Raw genomic sequence first — 22664 nt, forward strand, 5'->3', positions numbered from 1 at the left:
TTAAAGCTAAATGTATTCTAAGAAGTACAAAAAATGTAAACAAGATTCCCTCCCCCCAAAATCAGTCATTTAAACTATTCAAACCGTTCAGGAAAAGGATAAACATTGCGAGCATAAAAAATCTGCCCTTGTTTATATATACTTTAATAAAAGGAAATGTGTTCCTTCTTTTAATAAAATAGGAACCCATTTTCCTTTGTAAACTTTTGAAAGTCGCCAACGTTTAAAAAATGATAATTTACGCCAAGGTAGAAACCCGCCTTCACTAGAACAGTTCGCGTACGTAGAATCCGTTCCTTTCGATTGGGTTCTATTGACGTATCTGACAACTCAATGCGCATGCGTGGTTAATGTTGGAGCGAATAGCTTAAACGGCAAACCGGTGGTGCGAATAGCATCGGCCTCGATAAACCTTTGAAAAGTGCCTGATGCATGGGACAAACCGAATTGGATAAGGAGACACTTTAAAAGTCAAAATAGTGTACAGAGAGCCGTTTTATGACATCCTCCGGAGCAATCGGAATTTGATAAAATGCTTTGACTAAATCTGCATGGGAGAAGATGTTGTACTCATGGAGTTCACTAGTGAAATCAATAATACTAGAGATTGGATACTTGTCCTTTTATTTGCTTATAATTTGTCCACCCAAGGAATATGCTTTGTCCAACACGGAAGCAAAAGCAGTAACAGTTCATTCTTCAGTTTTGTAAATAAGCATAATTGTTGAGAAACAATATCCTGAAATATCTTTGCTGAGAAAATTCGAAAAAGCATTATCTGGTACATAACTATTCTCAAATTTTCATGACATAAAATTAAAACTATTTCTTGAAAAACTCTTCTATTACACAAACCAAATGTTATTAAACCATACCTTCTGATTTTGGATTTATGTATCTATGTCTCTGCAAATGTTTGTTCAACTAGCATACCTGGTGGTCGAGATCCAAACTATTAAAGCTGTCTCTTCATTGAATATGTTCTGTAACTCGAATGGCAACGACAAGTGAAAACTGAATTCTCTAATGCGGGAACTTTAATGTCATGAATGGAAAAAAGCAGAAGACAATTTTACCTGTTGTTATCGTGGAAGATCATAATGACGTAAGTTTTAGCGGTACCATAATCATTTGTTTATATTTTAATTTGGGAAAAGCTAGTCATGTTGAGCGTTATGCTTATTTAATCATTGATTTTTTAAAATCATAATTCACTTGTTCTATCATCTCTGACAGTTCACCTATTCTGATATCTGATGTGGTTAACTCTTACTCAACTTATCTCTTATTCAATATCTATATTTTTTGTTACTTTTTTTTGATTTGTCATCACAAAATTCAAAAATTTTGGTTGAGTGCTTAATTAATTACTTAACTATAATTCTGACTATAATTCCTACTATGTGCGTTGTAGCAGTGTGGTTATTCTGAAGTTGAACTGCGGTGCTTAACCACCAGGGTGCCTGGGCGCCATAGCCCTACCCCTCATCGAATAACATGATAAAAGTTTCGAATTATGAGAAATGTAACTGAATGTGCTAAATAATTAAATGAGCAAGAGTTTAAATTCATAATTGCTAATAGTTAAATACATATTTTTTCCTTAAGTACCTAATTACTAATCCATACATAATTAACTATTTTTTAACAACTATTTCAGAGAAGAATACATGTACACACAAGAGAAACAAAATACGAAGTGCGACGCCTTAGTGCCACTAGTAAAAAAAAAAAAAAAAAAAAAAAAAGAACAATATACAATAAAGAATTTGAGCAACAATTTGCATAACACATATACAAAATTACACATTACTAACATTTAGGATCGCCCTTGGGCGCTTACTGAAATTGGGGTCCCTAGTATCATAACAATAGTTAACAACCACAGGATTATCCAGAAGTTCCTGTTTATCATAAAATGCCCCAGATAGGCGGCAATAAAAATCACAAAGATCCTCTATTCTTAGCTCTTTACGAATTTGGCTATTCCGAATGTACCAGGGGGCATTACATATCATGCGCAATACCCCGTTTTGGGCAGCTTGTAACTGCCTTCTCAAACTTTTGCACGAGTATGCCCAGACGGGGCATGCATAACTAAGAATTGGACGCAACATGGTTTTGTAAATGAGCAACTTATTATCAATAGATAGAACACTGTTTCGAGCAATTAAGGGGAAGAGTGAAGCTTTACTAGCTCGAAACTTCCTGAGAATATGTGTAACGTGTGGGTTCCATGTAAGAGATTTACTGAGGTCCACACCATACATTTGCAGGTGAGTCGGGAAATTCTTCTTAGTAGTAAACAGTATGGCATGTGTCTTGTCGACATTCACTTTGACTTTCCATTTGGTCAGCCAAGTCTCTAGCGAGTGGATGTGGTGTTGTAGCTGTTGTATTGCTGAACTAACAAATGCACTTGGTTATTCTGACTATGTTTGTTTAAGCAGAAAATGTTCTTGTGCAATGCCAAACTCAGAATCATATTTCCAGTATCAGCAGACCTTGATGGCTATGCTGAAGTATGAATACCTATTTGATATTTATTATTGTAATGTTTACTTTATCATAAAAAATGTTTGGGTAATAGGGGTAGAGTAGACTTTAAGCTACCCCTTGTATTATGGCGAAGTTGCTGTTTGATTTATCGCCAAGTTGTTTCATTTATGGTAGCCTGAGTAGTTGAATGTTATGGAAACCCTATTGTGACGTAATCGGGTGCATGATTCTGGGAAATGTTGAATCATGGGATGTTTTGTAAGCGTTTTTGTGGTGTGTGTTGGTTTGATTCTTTAGACGGTAGAATGGTCGAATGTAGTAAGATTAATTTGAAGTTTCTGTACGAATTGGAGAGAAAGGGGAAAAGAGCTTTGACTTGCGTGTAAATGAAGGTTTACTTAGTAGCCATTATAAGTGTCCTGTATGTAGGAAGGATATGCATCTAGTTGAACGTAAAAACCGTTTAGATGGATTTGAAGGAGTTTGTAGGAAGAAAGGTTCAGATGGTCACTATGTGAAGCATTCGATCAGAAAGAGTACCTGGTTTGAAAAATGTCATTTGAGTATGAATGATATTTTGATTTTTACGTGGCTCTGGGTGTACAAAGCGAATTCGAAAAACATGGTAAGTGAATTTGCTTTTGGTAGTGCTTAAATGTATAACATGTTGTTCCTTTCTTATGTTATTTTATTGAGATTATGTATTTTTTGTTTGCCTATATTGTAGAATTCGGTGCTCCTTTGACTTTTTAAGTGAAAATATATCGATGTGTACATGGACAAAGTAAAGGGAGTGCGCAATGCAAGTTTGTGCAATTCTGGGATTTTTTTTAAGTGAAAATAGGTTGATGTGTACATGGATAAATTTAAAAGAGTGCGCAATGCCATTTTTGTGCATTTTTTTAAAGTGAAAAATAGGTCGACGTGTACATGGATAAAGTCAAAGGAGTGCGCAATGCCATTTTTGTGCAATACGGGGATTTTTTTTAAGTGAAAATAAGTTGATGTGTACATGGATACCGAGTTTGTGCAATTGTTTGTCTTGTTATTTTGGCTTTGTGTAGCCACTTCGCAAGCCAAAATAATGAGTCAAAGAATTGCACAAAATCGGTATCCATGTACCGCCAAAAATTGCCAAGGGGTACCCTAAACTATACTTTTACTGGGTAATAGTATATTTACGGGTACCCCTTGGTGAAAATTGATGATTTTTGGCGGTACATGGATACTGAGTTTGTCAAATTCTTTCTTGTGTTATTTTGGCTTTGTGTCACTGCATACAAAGACAAAATAACAAGTCAAAGAATTGCACAAATTCGGGGTAAAAGTTTACAATTGGATGCCCTGTGTTTTTTGGCGATTCTTTTTTGACGCCAAGATTGGTGCCAGGAAGGCAAAATTTCAAGATGGCTGCTACATAAAACCAAAATAAGAAGTCAAAGAACTGCACAAACTCTGTGTTCATGTACACATCAATCTGTTTTCACTTAAAAAAACATCCTAGAATTACACAAACCAGGCATTGCACAATGCCTTAAATTGTTCATGTACACAACAATCTGTTTTCATTTAAATAAAATCAGGAAGCTAAAACAAAGTTAAAACTGTCATGGTAACCAGAAGTGAGGTTTCATTGCCAAAATTTTTAAAAAATTTTCGCTAATCAAAGGGGCACCCGATGCTACACTAGAGCCAAATATCCATGTACACATTGACCTATTTTCACTTAAAACAACATCTCAGAATTGCACAAACTAGGCATTGTGCACTCCCTTGACTTTATCCATGTACACGTCGACTTATTTTCACTTAAAAAAACATCAGAGAATTGCACAAATTTGGCATTGTGCACCCTTATGACTTTGTCCATGTATATATTGATAAATTTTCACTTAAAAAGTGAAAGGAGCAGCCAACTCTAGGTAAAAGTGTATTTACGGAACATTCAACTACTCAGTTTACCATAAATGAAACAAGAACTTCGCGATAATAGAAGGGGTACCCTTCAGTCTTCTGTAACCAGCATTTTACATTACAATTATCAAACATTTTGTAAAAATAGATATGACATACATTGAAGTCATTCTGATTTACAATCAGTAAATAAAAATGCTAATATCTTGCAATCAATTGCTTGATATCTGTGAGGAGGGGGGAGTAGGCAAAAAATTTTTAAAATGAAAGTAAAAGCTTTTTGAAAGATTCACAAAAATTTTTACGAGAGATTTCTCTCGTGTTAAAAATTCACAAAGCAATGTGTTTAATTAATTAAATGAGTATTAACACAGGGTTTGCCCATCTTATTGATTTCAACATCATTGCAACATCATTGAAGCAGGCTGTATCATATAGAATAAAAAGGTGAATGTCTGCAGTTTTGAATCTGAAAATGAGAACTAGCTGCTTGATTTTTAGGAAAATTAAACTGTGGCAGTCTTGCATTAAAAATAACAGTTTGAATTTACTGAAGACCTCAGATTGGGTAAAGTCATATGATAAAAACTTTGCAGTAGTTATTATCATTTTATCACAAGACTAACTGGATTTATTGGATTACATGCTCCTTCACTACATGGCCAGTCCAGTCTCAGAATAGGTCCAGGGGTTCAACCCTTTTCCCTGCACCTTGGAGAGAACTGGCACCAGTCGCCATATGGCAACGCTGGTCGTCTGTTTCCTACCTACCAGTCTCTTGAGCTGCCCGTTGCAAAGGGACATTACCCAACAAATCTGGGCTATCAGAACCAACTGCTCTAGGACATGCTAGACCTATGGGCCAGCCAATAAGTTGATTTTCTAGGGTCTCCAGAACCACTAGGTTCATAATTTGTATACCGTCATGGCTGAGACTGCCTAGGTACAGATGCTAGACAGTAGCTTCGCAGAGTTCTCTACGTTGACCACCCCTAGGGAATCTACAAGACTAAGAACATTCAAGATTTCAGAAATTGCAAGTTACATTTTAATACTCTGGTTATTTCATTCTCAATTAGCATCAGACTTATCTGTGCATTTGCAAAGGGAGTGCAGAGTTACAATTGGATGTGAAACACAAAAGAAGAAAAAAAAATGTTAAACAGAATTTATGAGCTATACCTACCTAAAGAAAAATTTCTGGTGCTTTCCTGTTAAAACCGTATCATGCATTTTTGGCATCATATCATTATTTGGTTGATCTTTACAATATGGTAACTGGTAGTTTGGCGACATTTTGGAGGCGATAAAGGTTACTACCTGGGACTTTGGTAATAATGTGAGCAGTACTCAGTTCCGATTACGCATTATTTTGCGTGAGGGAAATGAGAGATCATGGGATATGTCATGTGATATTAATGGACGAATTTCGGTTCTTTAATCGGAAAAGGGGGGAAATCGGGGAAAAAATGTGGAAATTTTGTATTTCGCTTTATTCTGTGTTGTGTGAAACAGTATTGTTTAATTTTTGGATCCCATGGCCCTAACTAAAGTGAATTCGAAATGGGTATTTAGGCATTGTGATAAAGAGAAGTTTGCTTTTTATTTAGCGGAGGAAGTATGGAGGAAAAATTCGCAGAAAAAATCTTTCAATAATTTTATTGAATGAATTAGAAAAGTGTATCCTCCACGTAATCAAGATTCTGAAGAAGATTAGGTAAGTTAGTATTTTTAATTATTTGAGGATATTATTTTTATGCATTGTTCTAAATGTAAGGTGGAAAGGAATTTGGTATTATTGGGAAAATTGTTATTAGCAATGATTTAGTTTAAAGTAATTAGGATTGTAAGGTAATTTTTATTAATTTAATGTATGTGCTCATTTATATTTTAAGTAGTGTTTTTGAATTTAATTATATTTTAATGAAATGATAGTTATTTTATGAATTTTATGTTTGTAGGAATTTGGTATACGTTTAAGTTGAAATAAACGTGCATGGAAATAATTTAAATATTTGATACTAAGTATTTGTAATGCTTGCGGTATGAATTCGTTGGTGACGTGTATAATGTAATAGATGATTTAGAGGTAAAAGTTTTTGGATATTTTATTTATTTTATATGTGGAAATGTTCATATTTGTAAAGGGTAAATACATTTTCGCGATCAGGTAATTTCATATATGTTCTTTTTACCGGGTTTAAAGATTGAGAAAATTGTCATGTATTTTTGTGAAATTTTTCTAATTTATGAGAAAAAAGCAGTGTACATGGATATAGTGAAGAGTGTGCGCAATGCCATTTTTGTGCAATTCTGGGATGTTTTTTTAAGTAAAAATAAGTCGCCGTGTACATGGTTTATGTGTATGTGTTATTTTGAAAAACGCGTAAGGAGTACGGTATTGTGCACTTTTTCCCAATTTTGCAGTGAATATTTGTCATGATTAAGCAGTTTTGTTTGATGAAATTTCTAGCATAAGTGTAATTCGGCTACTAGATTGTTGGGAGAAGTGTTCAGTAGATAAAAAGAAAAGAAACATGTCTTTACTTCGTGAAGACAAAATGGCGGTGGGGAAAAAAAAATAGAGGGTTGCTGTAGGAGAGTTGGTTGCCAAATTTTCGCCAAAAAATCGCCAAGTTACCATAATGTAAAGATCAACCCATTATTTCTTTTCTCGTGCATATGGTGTGATACTAGATAAACAAAACAGTTAAAAGCAGTAACAAGGTTCATTCTGTAATTTCATGACAAAATCCTCCTAAAACCTATTATGAGGAAATAACACAACATATATTATTTGGTTTCGTGAATAGATTTTCATCAATTTCCAAAATTATGTTATATCCATTGATTTTAATGTTAGGCTGAGATAGCGAGAAACTGGCGTATGTCTCTTTTATTTAATTATTCCTATCAACCACTCATTGCAATTAATTTGAAGCAAACTTTCGTTCACAAAACTCAAGAGATGTTAACTTTTACTCCATAACTAAATGAATTATATGACAGCAAGGAAAAAAAATGCACGATCCAACTAATCATGTTTGCATTCAGACATCTATTTCTTCCCAGCATAAGCAAAGGTTACATAGATATTCCAGCGTTGAGTTTTAATTCCATGAGGTGACTATTCACACACAGTTATTCTTTGCGTAGAACATTTCTTTCTTAAAGAAACAAGATAGCTGCTGCTTCATCTGTTTCCTAATTCTCCCAAAAAACTTACTAAGATGTTTAGGTGGTTATTTGAATATGGCAGAAAACATGGGGGCTCTCTGCTAACAGGATAGATGCCTTTGCAGAGGGCTTTCTGAGAGAAAAAATTCATATTCATGTATTCATGGTTACACATGAAGATCCCCCCCCCCCAAAAAAAAAAAAATCATCCAAATCCGTTAGCTTGGGTTTGAACCTAGGATGAACTACCAACATTCAGTTGCCTTAATCACTGGATCACTGGTAGAACCTGATTAGATAAAAAATATTTTTATTCAAGTGATGGTTATAAGGAAATTATTGCCAGGAATGAAGCCGACCCAAATTGGTAATACCTCACATGAAAGAAATAAGCTGAAACAAAAAAAGCACCAAGTACTGTGGCTTTAAAATAGTAGTGCAAAAATTTTAACACTTCACATATGTTCCATAATTATGAAATCTTTTCTTGAAACCATGTATATTTGTGAGCAATATTTTTTTTTTTTTTTTTTTTTTTAATATGGAGCAGACAAAATGTAGAATAACAAGTATTTCATTTTAGCATCTTGAATAAGCTTTTCACAGTAACTATCATGTCTGTCAAACTAGGTATTTATTTATTGGAGAAGTCAGACAACAAGAATCAGCATAATATTTGTAAATTTACAAAAAATTATGCTGATTCTTGTTGTTTGACTTCTCCAACAATCATTATTCAGCATGTTATTTTAGCCTAAATTATAGGTATGCATTTGTATTAAAAAATGTCTTGGTGTTCATGTTGAAGTTGATATTACAACTTATCATGCTATCATGTCTGTTAAACTAGGTATACATTTGTAACAGTAGCTATCATGTTTGTTAAACTAGGTATATAATTGTAACAGTAGCTGTCATGTCTGTCAAACTAGGTATGCATTTGTATTAAAAAATGTCTTAGTGTTCATGCTGAAGTTGATATTGCAACTTATCAGGCTAAGCAATGCTATGCTTGCTTGAAAATGTCTTACAAATACATTTTAACTAGATAAAGCATGTAATTGTTGTGCTAACAGTTGGGCCACTTGTCAGCTGCTAAAGTTGGTGTTGAATAATCTGTTTCATTCTTCCCCCCCCCCTGAATTGTAGATTATGACCCTGTGTTGAAGATATTTTTTCTGTTTCATAAAAAGCTTTAAAATTGCATTACTCTGTTTATTTGATTGTATATATTTATTTGTTACATTAAGTATAATATAATTATATATAATTATTAGGTATTATTAAAAATTTATATTTTTTGTATTAAATTAACATTATTATTTCATTTTTGTATTATTTTAAATCTATTTTTTCTGTCCTTTGTTTTTCTGAGAGAAACATTGAGAAAACATTGATCATTAGAAATGGCAGTTACATGCATAATGGGTTGCATAATGGGTTACAGTGCTAAAAGATGGGGCAAACCTTGGTCTACCTGCTAATTGGTGTCTGGTATCAACTTTGAAGGGGACATTAGTAATTGTCGTTGCCCTTTGCTCAGTGTACACAACCTTGGCTAGAAGATATGATCTTGCAACAATAGTTTTTTTTATCCATATAGATCTTAACTGATGGTAGATTTTCTTACAATCTTAATGCATAGAGGATGTTTATGCAATTTTAGAACTAATTCAGGGCCATTAAATTAATGTTTAATATGTAAAAAGTATTTTTTAAAATATTCAGTCTGATAGCCTTTTTCCAGATTATTAGTTTGTATTGTGACTTCCATAATAGAAAGGGCTTTTCATAAATTTGATTTCCATTTCTCTTTCACTACTTTCCAGAGTCCATCAATCATGGTGGGCTTGTGTTTAAAAACAGCTCTTTTTGAGAGACCAAAGGTCCATGGGTGAAACATTGGGGGAACTTCAAAGGAATATGTTGGCAAGGTGTAATGCAATACCTACATCAGTTTTCATTTTTTCAAGGAATGTAGTAATACTTTTTGAAGTACAACTTGTTGCTCTGTCTTGAAAATGTTTCACTGTGATAAAGAAATTGAATTTCTTCTGTAAGTATTGTGCATAAAAATTTCTTTTGATAATACATTGAGTTGATTAACAATTTCCCCCCTCTTTTCTTATTTTTAATTTCCCATGTAAGAGAATAAGTGATATTCATAAACCCCTAAATTTCTTTGCATTAACAGAACCAAATTTTTATATTTTTTCTCTTTGTTTTCAATAGCATATAGATCTTTTGTTGCAGCCATTTAGGTAAACCTGTGCTTCATCAAGTGTCAGAATGTATGTATTTCCATTTATTTCCTGTTAAATAGTACTTTTCATACATGGTTTCATAAATTGTTCAATGTTGTGCCATCTTGCTTGGCAAAAGTTGGCTAACATTATATTTTTTAACTTTTTATAGTTGTAAATCTTGGCCTAATATTTTATTTATTGTTACTAAAGATGTATTTAAAGATTTTTGCAATTGATTTCTGAGTTGGCGAATTTAACATTAGGAACAGTATTCTTTTTTCAGATATTCATTTGAAGCCTTCTTTCCATGTAGAAGTAATGATTGATAATTTTTCCCTTTCCAATTAATGGTATTTTGATATTATTGCAAACATCTTGGTGCAGTTTGGAAAATTTTTTGAAGACAAAAAGTGATAATTTCAAATTAGAGAGAGTTATTTATTTTATAGCATACATATTATTAGGTACATATTTTAATTTTAATTTGATATTTATCTTGGAAAGCAATATATAAAACTACTTAAAAAAGTGGTATCTCTTCCATGTAACTAATTCAGTTTACCACAGTCTTATTGGCCATTTCTAACTTTTCTAAGCAAAATTTCACATTAATGAATTCTTTACTCCAGCAGTATATAAATCTGATTGCTGTAGTAAATGGTAGACTACTATTCTTGAATCAATTCCGCTTTGATTACAGATGTGTTCGTAACACTTTTTCATGTTGCATTTCGAAAAAGGTCGTTTTCCAAAATACATCATCAAACATGAATCTGAACGTTTCTGCCTTTGCAGCAAAATGTTATATTCCTGCAAAAAATTTACAGAACTTTCTTCATTTGCAGGTAAATCCCACAAGAATGTATTTCAAAATTCGGCTGAAAACCAAAAGTATCGCTATTTACGTTTAGAGCTTCTAATGCAACTAAAACAGCATGTATAAAAATGCTTATTCAAACTTACAGTTATCGATATAGTTACCCAAAGAATTGTTATGTGCATGGTTGCTACAGTTTGGCGACTCCTGCCAAGGTGGTTGCGATAATACCAAAGTACCCAATTAATAATGTTGCTTATTTTGCACTTAAAAAGTTTAATACCATGTGTTTCACAATGTTTTTGTATTATTGAATTGGAATATTTCTCATCAGAAAGGGCAACAACATATCCTTCAATCCACATCTTGTTTACATGAGACATTTTGACAGAAGAATTTATTTAAACATAGTAGATAATATTTCTCATTTCAAATAATGAACCGTTGCCTGAAATTTCTACTCCGAAATATTTGCTTTTTTAAAATTCTTTGTTAAGATCATTCCCAAAATATGTAAACATGAAAGATCCAATAGATTGCATACTTCTGAGTGTAGGGTTAATTTGTCTTTAAGGGTTATTTGGTCTTTAAGATTTGACCATATTGATAAAGCAAAATTACATTCTTTATCCATTGGTGTGATTTAATGTGAACTGTCACACTGCAACTCTTGATGTCATCAGTTGATGGGCATTATAATTTTGGCATATTGTGGACTCAGTTTTGTATTTTGCTGAATAAGTTACTTAGAAGTACTTAATTGTATAATTTTATATGGTACTATCATTAAAATTTTGTTACTATTGAGAATTCTTGTGACGTATTTATGAAGTAAATATGTTAATCTGTCACTCATTGTCCTGATGGTGGGATTTGTGTGATAATTTATTATCAATAAAATTTGTGTATTAAAAGTACTTGTACATATCTGAAACGTTAACTACTGTTGTTAAAACATACTTATAACAGTATCTGAAAATGTACCTTTTTGGTACTTTGTACAAAAGTGAGGTCAAAATGTGCTGAATCTGAAAGTTAGACTAATATGTATCTGGCCAACAGGCAATCTCACACTGTCCTGTATGAAAGTGGAGCAACAGAGGCCTCAAAGCCGTATCACATCTAAAGGAATTCAAATCTCAGAATTTAATGACACCTTGTCATAGTTGTGTCAAACATTTATAATGTTCAACATCATTTGATATTTATTACCTGTACCTTTAACTCCAGTTTTAAAATTCATCAGCATATTATGTTGAGGAATTGCCACTTTGTTTCTTTTGTAAGCTTTTCATTCTCTTCTTTTTTCAGATTCATTTTCTGAAAACAAAGTAGTTTTATCAAATTATAAAAATATTTCATTTTGCTATGTAAAAGTTTTCAGTACTTTTTGTTATGCAGAAATATATTGATGTGTGTGTGTATACACACGTATACATATGTATGTACATACAATACATGCATACATAAACACTTCTTAATCCAGTCCCGATAACAGGAAAGTATCAAGTTTTTGTTATTAAGTGTTTGGGTTAATCTTTGAATTATGGTAACTTGGCGATTTTTTGGCGAAAATTTGGCGACCAACCCTGCTACAGCAACCTGCTAGTTTTGGACGCCATTTTGTTTTCACGAAGTAAAGGCATGTTTTTTTTTCCTTCTTCTTTTTTCTTTTTACTCAACATTTTTTCCAGCAATCTGCTAGCCGAATTACGCTTATGCTAGAACTTTTATGGAACAAAAGTGCTTAATCATGATGAAGATTAGGTGCGAAATTGGGAGAAAGTGCAGAATCGCCTACTGCTTGCCGTGTTTTTAAGAATTGCACATACACGTTATCCATGTACACGTCAACCTATTTTCACTTAAAAAAAAAAATCCCAGAATTGCACAAAAATTGAATTGCGCACACTCTTGACTTTATCCATGTACACTGCTAAAGTCCTAGCTAGTATCCTTTATCGCCTTACCAAGATGTCGCCAAACTACCTGTTACCATATTCCAAAGATTAGCCAGTGTTTGTTTAATATGTGTAACTGTAAAATATTTACTTCGTGTATAACCAGATATATATCTTAAATTGTAGGTCCTTTATCATATTTATCGAGCAATAGGCTCTAAACGCCTCCCATTCAGTGATGGCACCATGATTCATTTTGATTCTCATCCTGATCTGATGATCTCCAAAACTCTGAACGCAGAAAAAATATATGAGAAAGATCATGTTTTCAAGTATGTATATTTATTTTTAGCATTTTCAAAGTTTCACAATTAATGTTCTGTTTTTAACTTTAGAGTTATATTTATTTTCTTTGGATAGTAAATTTGATCTTCTTTGCAAAGATTTGAGAGAAATCAAATATCTCCTAAACTGAATCTTAAGTTTACAATTAATTTTATTACAAATCAAACAATTAATTTGGTAATTAAACATATTTAAAATAATGTCTTTTTATGTTGTTGTTATTGTTTTATTGGTGAAACTAAGTATTTTTTTGTGAAAATTTTGGTGAAATGTTTACTCAGCGTACATTGTCATAAATATATGTATTGTAGTATTAACACCTATAAGAACACATGTTCATTATAATGCAAAGGTACACATGCATTTTGACTGTGTATGCATTTTTAATGTTGTTTACCTATTTTACTATTTAAAAAACATTGTAAGGCAATAAGAAATTAAAGAACATTTAAATTAACAAAGATTATTAAACTTGATTGATAATAAATGTATATCAATACTTTTACAAAAGCAGAAAACTTTTTGTTACCAAACATTGACATTTTATATACTGATGTAATGTTAAGTTCACAAACTCCCTCAGTTCCTTTGCTCAACCAGTGTTGCCAAAATCAGAGCGTAAAAATGCTCATCGGTCAAACTGACCGATGTGCATTTATAGCTGTTAATTCCAAGCGAGAAACTAATTCTTTTGTTATTTTTAATTAATTTTTGACATTATAATCTTAATTTGAGTTTTAAGCTATAAATAATGCAAAAGTACGTGTGCAAATTTTTTGAATCTGTATAACAACACTGCTTACTTCATCCCCTTTAATCTTCATTTTACTATTCACACAGCGGTTTTATTTGACTGCAAGATCTTAGTCTGAAAATTTTTAAATCTAATAGCTGGTGATGGTAGAATTTTAAAAATATATTGTTGCTTATCTGATATGTTGATATGTTAGACGTCCCATGTATAAATCAATTAAAGTGAAAATTAATTTCATGGTACTTCTGACTTCACAGCAACTGTAAAATGTATTAAATGCAACTATTTGCTACCAAAGTTCTAGTAGTATATGATTATAAGACTTTTATATGTAATATCTGTTGTAAATCCAAAAACCATATAATATGTATGCAGAACATAACTCTTACCTTTCTTTGAGCTCCTATTTATTCATTTCCAGAAATATTTTCCACAGTGTTGTTATTATAGCTTCTCTTCTGAAAAATACTGACATGAATTACATGACATAAATAGCTGTGAAATGTGTGAAACCCTACACAAATTTAAAACACAGTAGGCTATTTTCATTTTATTATTCATATTATTGCCTGTCTCTGCAAGAAGTTAGCTATTTTTAGCACATAATTGTTTTCTTTGCAATAAAATATTTTAAATGAAGTTTAAATAGTACTAATACTTAGGCAATAACATTGATTTTTCTCATGATTATTGAATTTGTATTTTGTATAAAGGTTGTTTTGCTGGTTTACATTTGGTCACATTTGCTGCAAAATGCTAGTTTACATTTTTCAAGGAAGATGGCAATTTTTAAAATTAAATAGTACATCTAAGAATAAAAGTAAATCATGTATTTGGGATATAAAATTATGAAAAAAAAAAAAAATGCCCCAAATCAGCTTTTACTACTAAATAATGGCTATTATGTAAAAACGATTAGTATAATGTGTATACTAATCATTTTTACACAATAGCCATTAATATTATACTTTATACAATATATAAGCAATACTATAAATTATATTTGTGTATATTTTTATTTTATTTTATTCAAGACACTTTTTAAAGTATTTGGAATTCATAGCACTGAAGGAGAGATTAATTTCTCAAATGAATACTCCATTGTATTTATATCATCTATGCTTAAAATTGATTAATCTTGTTAAATTTTTCTATAAGAAACATATTGTCATGGAAAATTTAAAATTAGAAAGAAATTAATTTAAATTGGTATGGCCCTTCAGCATGGCAGTCAGCGATGCAACCACTATATCAGCTGAGCATCTAATTTGATTTTTATCAAGTATCTATCACCTTAACATTTTTATTATATACAGAGCATTTTAACTTCTGTCGTGACTTTCAGAAGTTATAGGGCATACTGTCGCTCTAAAATATTTTTGGATTCATATGAATATATGAACTATTTTATCTTATTATTCATGCAAATATAGATTTCTTTGTTACAGGGTTGTAAAATAGAATTTCATATAAATGTTGCAAAAAATCAGTCTTATGAGTATTAGGAAAATTTTTATCATAAAATGAAAGATATCCCTGAATTCCATGTATAAGTAACATGATGATGAGAAATTTTCTAAATTTTATGTTTGTCTTAATAAATTGTCATTAAATTGAGATGAAATAAATATTAAAAAACTGTCCTTTCATTTAATATAATTAGTATTTAATTATCACGGGCAATTTCAAGAGTTAATTTTTTAACATGTCGTCGCGGCGCGCAATGAACTGGAAGTTGATCTGTCAGCACTATCCTTATCTTCAGGGCAGACGTTTTTATTTTATTCCGCTTATAATTCCGTGCTAAATGTAGTATTTCATCTCGACGTACTCCGTCTTTAATATGATTTAAATCAAATTCCACGTCATTATAAATATCATGAATACACATCAAATGGTTTTCTGGTTGCAATTTTCTAATTTCGACTATGCGTAATGTACGCTTTACGCATGCGTGCGTTGAAAATGTTTAATAAAGTAAACAAATAGATATTAAGCTTTTTTTTGTAAATTGTGATACCCTTTAGATCATAATTGCTCTTTATTTCATAAATTGTGGTTTCATATTTTTAATTTTATAATTTTTGCATGCCATCTTACCAAATTTAAGCTGATGATCTATAATCCGGAATCGAAGTCCCGATGAGTCCGGATTAAAGACTTTTGACTGTACTGCTTTATTAGGGCAGTTCTGTTTGACATATAAAAATATATTACCCTATCACCTTTGAAGTAATATTTATCAGAAAATATTCAGTTGTTCCAGTGTACCTGATATTCCTGGAAACATTGGAAGAAGGCTTCTTTTGCTACTTGATGTTAACTGGAAACATTGACCTCCTTGAATTATCTTGAAAAGAAGTAACAACAGGTTCAGAAGGAAAGGAATCTTGCAAATAAAGTAGTTGTGGCAGAATTGAAATCTTTGATCAAAGAAATGCTACTGTCTGGTCGATAACCAGTCCTGAAAATGTGACATTGTGGCTTAAGGTAGAAAAATGCCTTAAATTTGCTTGCATTACAGCATGAACTCCATTCTTCTGGATGATGTTGTTTCAAACATTCTTCTGTAGAAAGTACGTAGATGCCATCTAATGGGTATATTCAATTACTGCAAGTTTCACCCATATGGCAGCTTTTCCATGAACATTTTGAACAGTGGCGTACAGAGAAATATTGGCTCATAAATTTAATTTGTTCCTGAAAATAGTTTGTCATCTAATATATTCATAGACTGAAACAATTTTTCCCATAGGAATTACTATAAAAAGGAATTAATCCATGCTTGGGTTCCAAATGATTGCTTAGAAAAGAGTTCTTTGTATTTATATTTGCAACGCAAAATGAGTGGAATTCAGTAAATCTGACATATACACTGTATTTACATATATACAATATTTAACACAATCATAAACATGAAAAATAGGAAGATGAATTAAATTTTACTATATCTTCATGAAAGAAAGTTGATGATGTAAGTAGAAAGTGGTTAAGAAGCCAAAAGAGCAAAATGTTATTGTTGGACAGAAAAATTATATTCCATAAAAATTTCAGATGACTGCTGTCTTACTGTTTTTTTCCCTTGCTTTTCGTTTTCTCTTAGCATTGCTTATTTCTACTCAAGAATCGCTGAGCTTTTGTCCCATTAAAAATTTATCCACCATAAATGGTTTCTGTCTATGATTTAAAATGTTCCTAAAGCAAAACAGCACTGCCATTGCAAATATTTATGTTGTGGCTTACTACTGTTTCATAAGGGTGAAAATGTTTTATGAACTTTTGCATCTTACCCCATTTTACACAAATTTTGAAGATCAAATAACTAGGAATGTCTTCTCTTCCATCATCTTATTAAGACATTTCCTCCACTGCATTGGAGTACCATTCGTTGTTGGCTTACTTGTCTGTATCTTGAGATATTGTTCATCATCGAAAGACATTTGTCAGTAGAAAAATTGATTTGTTCAATGTCTAAGGCGTTTGTAAACCAAAGTTCCACTGTTTAGTTAAGACTTAAAATATATTTCTGAACATGATGTTAGTTGTCATAATTTTCACTTTATGAAATCTACTCTTAAATAGATTAATTGGTACTTTTGTGTTTCGCTGGCGCAAATCTTGCCAGGCAGACTATTGATGACAACGTACAGTATACACATAAAAAATGTTAGTTCTAAGAATTTTTTATTTTGAAGGGTTAACAAATGTAAGAATTTTTTATTTTCAAGGGATAAACATTTTAATATTGTTTAAAATTTTGTAAAAAGACATTAAGAATTTACTATGTTTTCATGGTACAACATCCTGATTCGCCGGTTCATATCACGTGACCCCAAATGATTTCATCTCGCGTAAACTACGCTACAAAAGTCTAATTCTCTCAATAATTATCTTCATTAATTTCAAGTTAAATCTTAATATGGAATACAAGTTTAAATGTAAGAATTATTTCAATTCATATGAATAGCTTACTCAGAAACTATGAAATCACAGTGCTTTACTTCGCTAGTGCATTCGCATTATAATTGATGAATTTAACCCTTGATTTTGCCTTTTCTATACTTTTGCCTTCGGGTGAGCTGTGTGATTGCATTCCCATCGACTTAATTACCGCGAATGACCTTAGGGCATAAAATTTAACTATCTGTGTAAAAATTCTATGTAATTGTATGCTAGTATTGAAAGAAACAATCAATCTGATAAGAAGTGGCTGCGATTTGTTTTGAAAATGAGGTGTAAAAGATAACCAGTGAGGATATTGAATTTGGCATCCGTTAAACCATTTTTTGCGATTTTATTGCCTGCGCCGGCAAAATGGAAAAGTACTGATTAATTTTGTATTAGATGATATGTTTATTTATTTTGAATTTAAATTAGGACAATATTAAATTTATATTAAAAGGCATTTAAGTTATCTTATTCTCCTCGCCTATTCACAGAATTTATATATTTTTCAAAAAGAATTTCTCTGTTGTAGTCACAGTATGTATAATTTGGCATTGAATTTTATCTCTAAAAATTCTGTTTTGCTTTTAAGGGCTGCAAGTATAAAGAGAAAATTTTTATTCAAATTCTTTGATAGAATTGCATATAAAATTTCATAAAAGGTAATTTTTTTCTTCATAATTTTCTTCATGGTTGATTATTTCTATTAGTCTTTTTTATATTTATAAACAAAATATGGAATAATGTTTATATACATAATGTAGAATTCAAACACTTAATTTCATACATTGTGTACAAGAGGATTATTCTTATGTTTTTAATCTTTTCAGTACACTTTTTTAAAATCGACTACATTGTTTTTGAAATATATGTATTGTCTTTTGGTTTAATTTTAATTGTCATATGAATTTTTTCTGGGGGGGAAAATCTGTATGTTTTAACAAAGGTTTTTTTTTTTTTTTTTTTTGTGTGTGTGTGTGTGTGATATTTGTTTATTGTTATTTTTTTCCTTTGATACTTCTTTAAGATTGTTACTGAAGTTGCTGTTTTCATCTTTATAAGATGCTTTTCAACATGCACTTTTATTTATTTTACAAGTTAAAAATATGGATATCTTCTTAAAAAGATTTTATTTTATATTCATGTTTTTTTCTTTGTGTGTTGTTTTTCATGTTTTTTTTGTTCAAGAAACCTAATTATTCTTTTTAATTTTCTAATTCATTCCAAAATTATTTTCGTTTTAGAGATGCATATAAATGAAGCCTGCTAATTTATAGGAGGGTTCACTAATATTTACCATCTCTGTGATCGTGTTAAAAACGATGCCAATTTGCGGAAGCAAAATGAAGAAATAAGATGGAATGCGTAGTCCAGTTTTCTAAATTCAACTCTGAAAAAAGTATATTTGAATATAAATCTTGGGTTTTCATCCGCAGAGAACCCGTTGGCGCCATTGCATTTTTACTCGCCAAGCTCGCAGTTCATCGATGATGAGCCGAGCCGTAAACGTGATATTTTGTAAATGTGATTTTTAGTGCATGTAAATTCAAGTTAGCAGATAAAACAATATATTAAGCATATGGTAGTAAAAATTCACAGATAATAAGCATGTAGATGTAAAACTAACCGGTTAAACGTGATGTACGAAAATAAATTTGTATTAAATTCAAGTTAGCACAGAAAAGAATATATTACAGTCAAAAGTCGTTAATTCGGACACAAATAATCCGGACCTCAAAGCTAAAAACTTTCTGCGCATGCGATGCGTTGACACATGCGCAAAGGCGTTTATGCTTGCGCATAAGACCTTTACGACTGCGCATATGCGTGTGCACAAGCGCAGAATACGTTTTCGCGTGTGCGTTTAATGTATAACGGATGGTATAAGCTAAAATTATCTAATTATCTATTTCAGTTAATGTTGATGATTGCGTTGTTCCTTAATCTTCGAATTGGATGCGCTTATTATTTTTTGCAGACTGTAAGAACAATTTTATAAAAGTAAACTTGAACTTTCGATTATGTCAAATAGAAATTCCGATGCTGGAGCTCCCAAAGGATCTACAAAACGAAAGTATGTTTTGATGTTCGTCACACAAAAAGTGGAATTGCTGCAAAAAATGGATAAAGACATGAAGAAGGTGACAGAGAGGTTAATGGAAATGAAAAAATTTTGATTGACAAGTTAGTCGGTATTCTCGGCACAGCAATTACGGGACTTGAACAGCGGAACTTTGTAACTGAACAAGAAATTATGTCTGTTTATAGAATTAAAGAGAAAGTATTATCACATAAAACGAAGCAACTTAAATAATTTACATTGAAAGAAATGTTTAATAAAGTAAACAAATAAATATTAAGCTTTTTTTTTGTAAATTTTGATACCCTTTAGATCATAATTGTTCTTTATTTCATAAATTATGGTTTCATATTTTTAATTTTAGAATTTCTGCATGCCATCTTACGAGATTTAAACTGATGATCTATAATCCGGAAAAATCAATAATCCGGAATCGCCGAAGTCCCGATGAGTCCGGATTAACGACTTTTGACTGTATTAAGCATAAGACAATATATAAGTATTTATAATGGAAATAAAAATTCATTAAAAATATAAATTAGTATTAATATACTGAAATTAACCGGTTAAACGTGATATATGAAAAAAATTGTCTTAAATTCCAGTTAACACAGAAAACAATATATTCCTTACACCAGCAGTGGTTTGCTAATTTTGATGACCATGGTGATGCATCAAACTATTCTCTCATCTTAAATAATCAATAATATATTTTTATTTCAATTTAATCATCTATTTATGTCACACCTGCCATCCACTGAAAGGTTATTGTTAGAAAAGCATTAACAATATATTATCTTGTTAAAATTTTATGCCATAAAAATTGATTTATTCTCAGAATTTTAGATGACAATAACCAATAATAAAAATAAAAGCATTACTTAATTATTTAAAATGCACATGCACATTTTTGTGGTCTACGAAAACAAATTATTTTGGACGTTGGAAACCTCATGGTTCTTAGAGCTGTTAATAATTAAGAACACAACGTGAACAACCGTGTTACAAATTAGCATTCACCCCTCCTTTTATCCCAAACTGAGAACCGGCATCTATCTACGAAAATATTTCTATCTATTCGTTGTTAAAAAATTCAGAAAAAATAATAATAAATAAGAGAAGAATAATATAAATCTGAAAATGTGAACAACGACAGTGATAATTCAACAATATAAATGCAAGAGGAATGGTTGCATACTTCGAACAAGCGAATAGGATATATCTGATGGGTTACCAGGTTTGAACTACTATCGCCAAAGTTGGCGATGTTTACATTTACCGGGTTCTCTGCGGAAGTGCTTCCTAAATCTTTAATGTACTTCTCCACCTCAATACATTAAGTTTGTAGAGTGAATATGTGTTTTCAATAAAGATTTTAGAAAGTACATTTTCTTATTTTCATTACTTTTAATACAAAATTTCTCAAAGATATTTTTATTATTAAGATTGTGTGTATACTGTTTCTTCTTACATTCAAATGTGCTTACTTTTTTTGACAGTGTTTTGTTCATTATATGGAAGACAATACAGTATAAAGTCTGAGATCTGAAATCATTGTGACTTCGATGATTCCGGATTTTGAAAATTTCCAGATTGTACATCATCAGTTTGAATCCAGTAAGGGGACATGCAGACAAACAATATTTAGACTTATTGAAGTCAGAAAGAAAAATGCTACCCCCACATCTGAAATGTGTTTCTATATTATCATTATCAAGTTGTGTTTTCTATATTATCATTTAATCTCAAACAATTTCAGAAATATATAGCCCTGGTACTGTGTATTAATTTGTTGAAATGTCCTGATTAAGAGTCCAAGATCTGGAATCTTCGGAACCTCGGAGATTCCGAATTTTTTTTAAATCATCAATTTGAATTTAACAAGATGATGTGTATACATGGCAACATTGGGGCTTCACTTATTGTTCAAGTTAAATAGAAAAATACTAACCTCTCACAACCACTAAAGGGTCGAAACTGTGATCCTGGCCAATATTAATACGATGTCAATCAATGTGTTGTCATTGGCCACATTGCCACTTCCCTAGCCTGCAGATGTTTAAAAGTGTCATGCAGGAATCTTACTTAGTCCGACTAAATTTTGCACTTTTAGCACAGCTGCTTCCTTTTGTTGAGTATTATGTTAGCCATTCTTAGACTCTGTAAGTGGGTAGAGGTGTTTTTTTATAGTATTTATTCTGAAAATCTGGATATTTTATCATTCCGAATATTAAAGAAATATATTTTCAGTTAAACCATGTTCAAGGCAGATTAAATTCTTGAAATGTAATTTACAAATATGTTATAAACTTAGTGCAACACAGCATACATCCATGTTTCACAATACCAAGTTATGAAGGGGTGAAATCCATATATTAAGGATGTAAATGACACAATTTGCACACACACACTCGAACACACACATGCATATACAAATTCACTCTTTATATATATATAAATATATAAAAAAAAAAGAGTCTGGCTCATCAGTTGCTTTCACATCATGCATTCAGCCCACATGCAATTTGAGCCACTGTTGTAGTGTATATAGTTGTCTGCACCCATAATAATTTGAAACTCCGTGTATAAACCAATCCTTCCTTAATAAGCTTTTTGAGTTGAAAAATATAAGAGAAAAATGCATGTAACATGAAAGTTTTGTGAGTTTTGTCTCACTGTTTTATTATTGCATAATCTTCTGGAATTAAGCAATTAAAATATCTGATTTGGATGAAACAAACTGATTTATGTAATTATTACTTTGCAAAATCATAGTATTAACCTCCTCCAAAATTAACTTCTACATTGCTATCTTGCAATTGTATAAGTTTCGCAGCCACAAATAGGCTTATTTTTTTGCTTTCCTAACTTTGACATTTTAACATATTTTAAAAACTGCAAAATGGAATCCTTGTATTCATGGGTATGAAATGCAGGCTATCATGTTCAATATGTATAGTGGTGGTTCCAACTGCCACTATACATA

At 31.4% G+C, this 22664-nt stretch overlaps 1 protein-coding gene across 3 annotated transcripts in view; it reads left to right on the forward strand.

Moving 5' to 3' along the window:
- Positions 1-380: 380 nt before the first annotated feature.
- Positions 381-22664, forward strand: part of MESR6 (misexpression suppressor of ras 6) — a 692054-nt gene continuing 669770 nt past the window's right edge. The window contains exons 1-3 of one of the 3 annotated variants that reach the window (XM_085811390.1): positions 1046-1105; positions 9823-9881; positions 12741-12886. In XM_085811390.1, the coding sequence (XP_085667516.1) occupies positions 12801-12886 (86 nt within the window). In that variant the 5' untranslated portion in view covers positions 1046-1105; positions 9823-9881; positions 12741-12800. Of the gene's footprint in view, positions 1106-9822; positions 9882-12740; positions 12887-22664 lie in introns of all 3 variants that reach the window. The other 2 variants (XM_085811391.1, XM_085811389.1) reach the window with 2 other exon arrangements.

The sequence above is a fragment of the Stegodyphus dumicola genome, chromosome 2, assembly GCF_044657685.1.
Source record: "Stegodyphus dumicola isolate Sdum_Otavi_A_Nest chromosome 2, ASM4465768v1".
NCBI lineage: Eukaryota > Metazoa > Arthropoda > Arachnida > Araneae > Eresidae > Stegodyphus > Stegodyphus dumicola.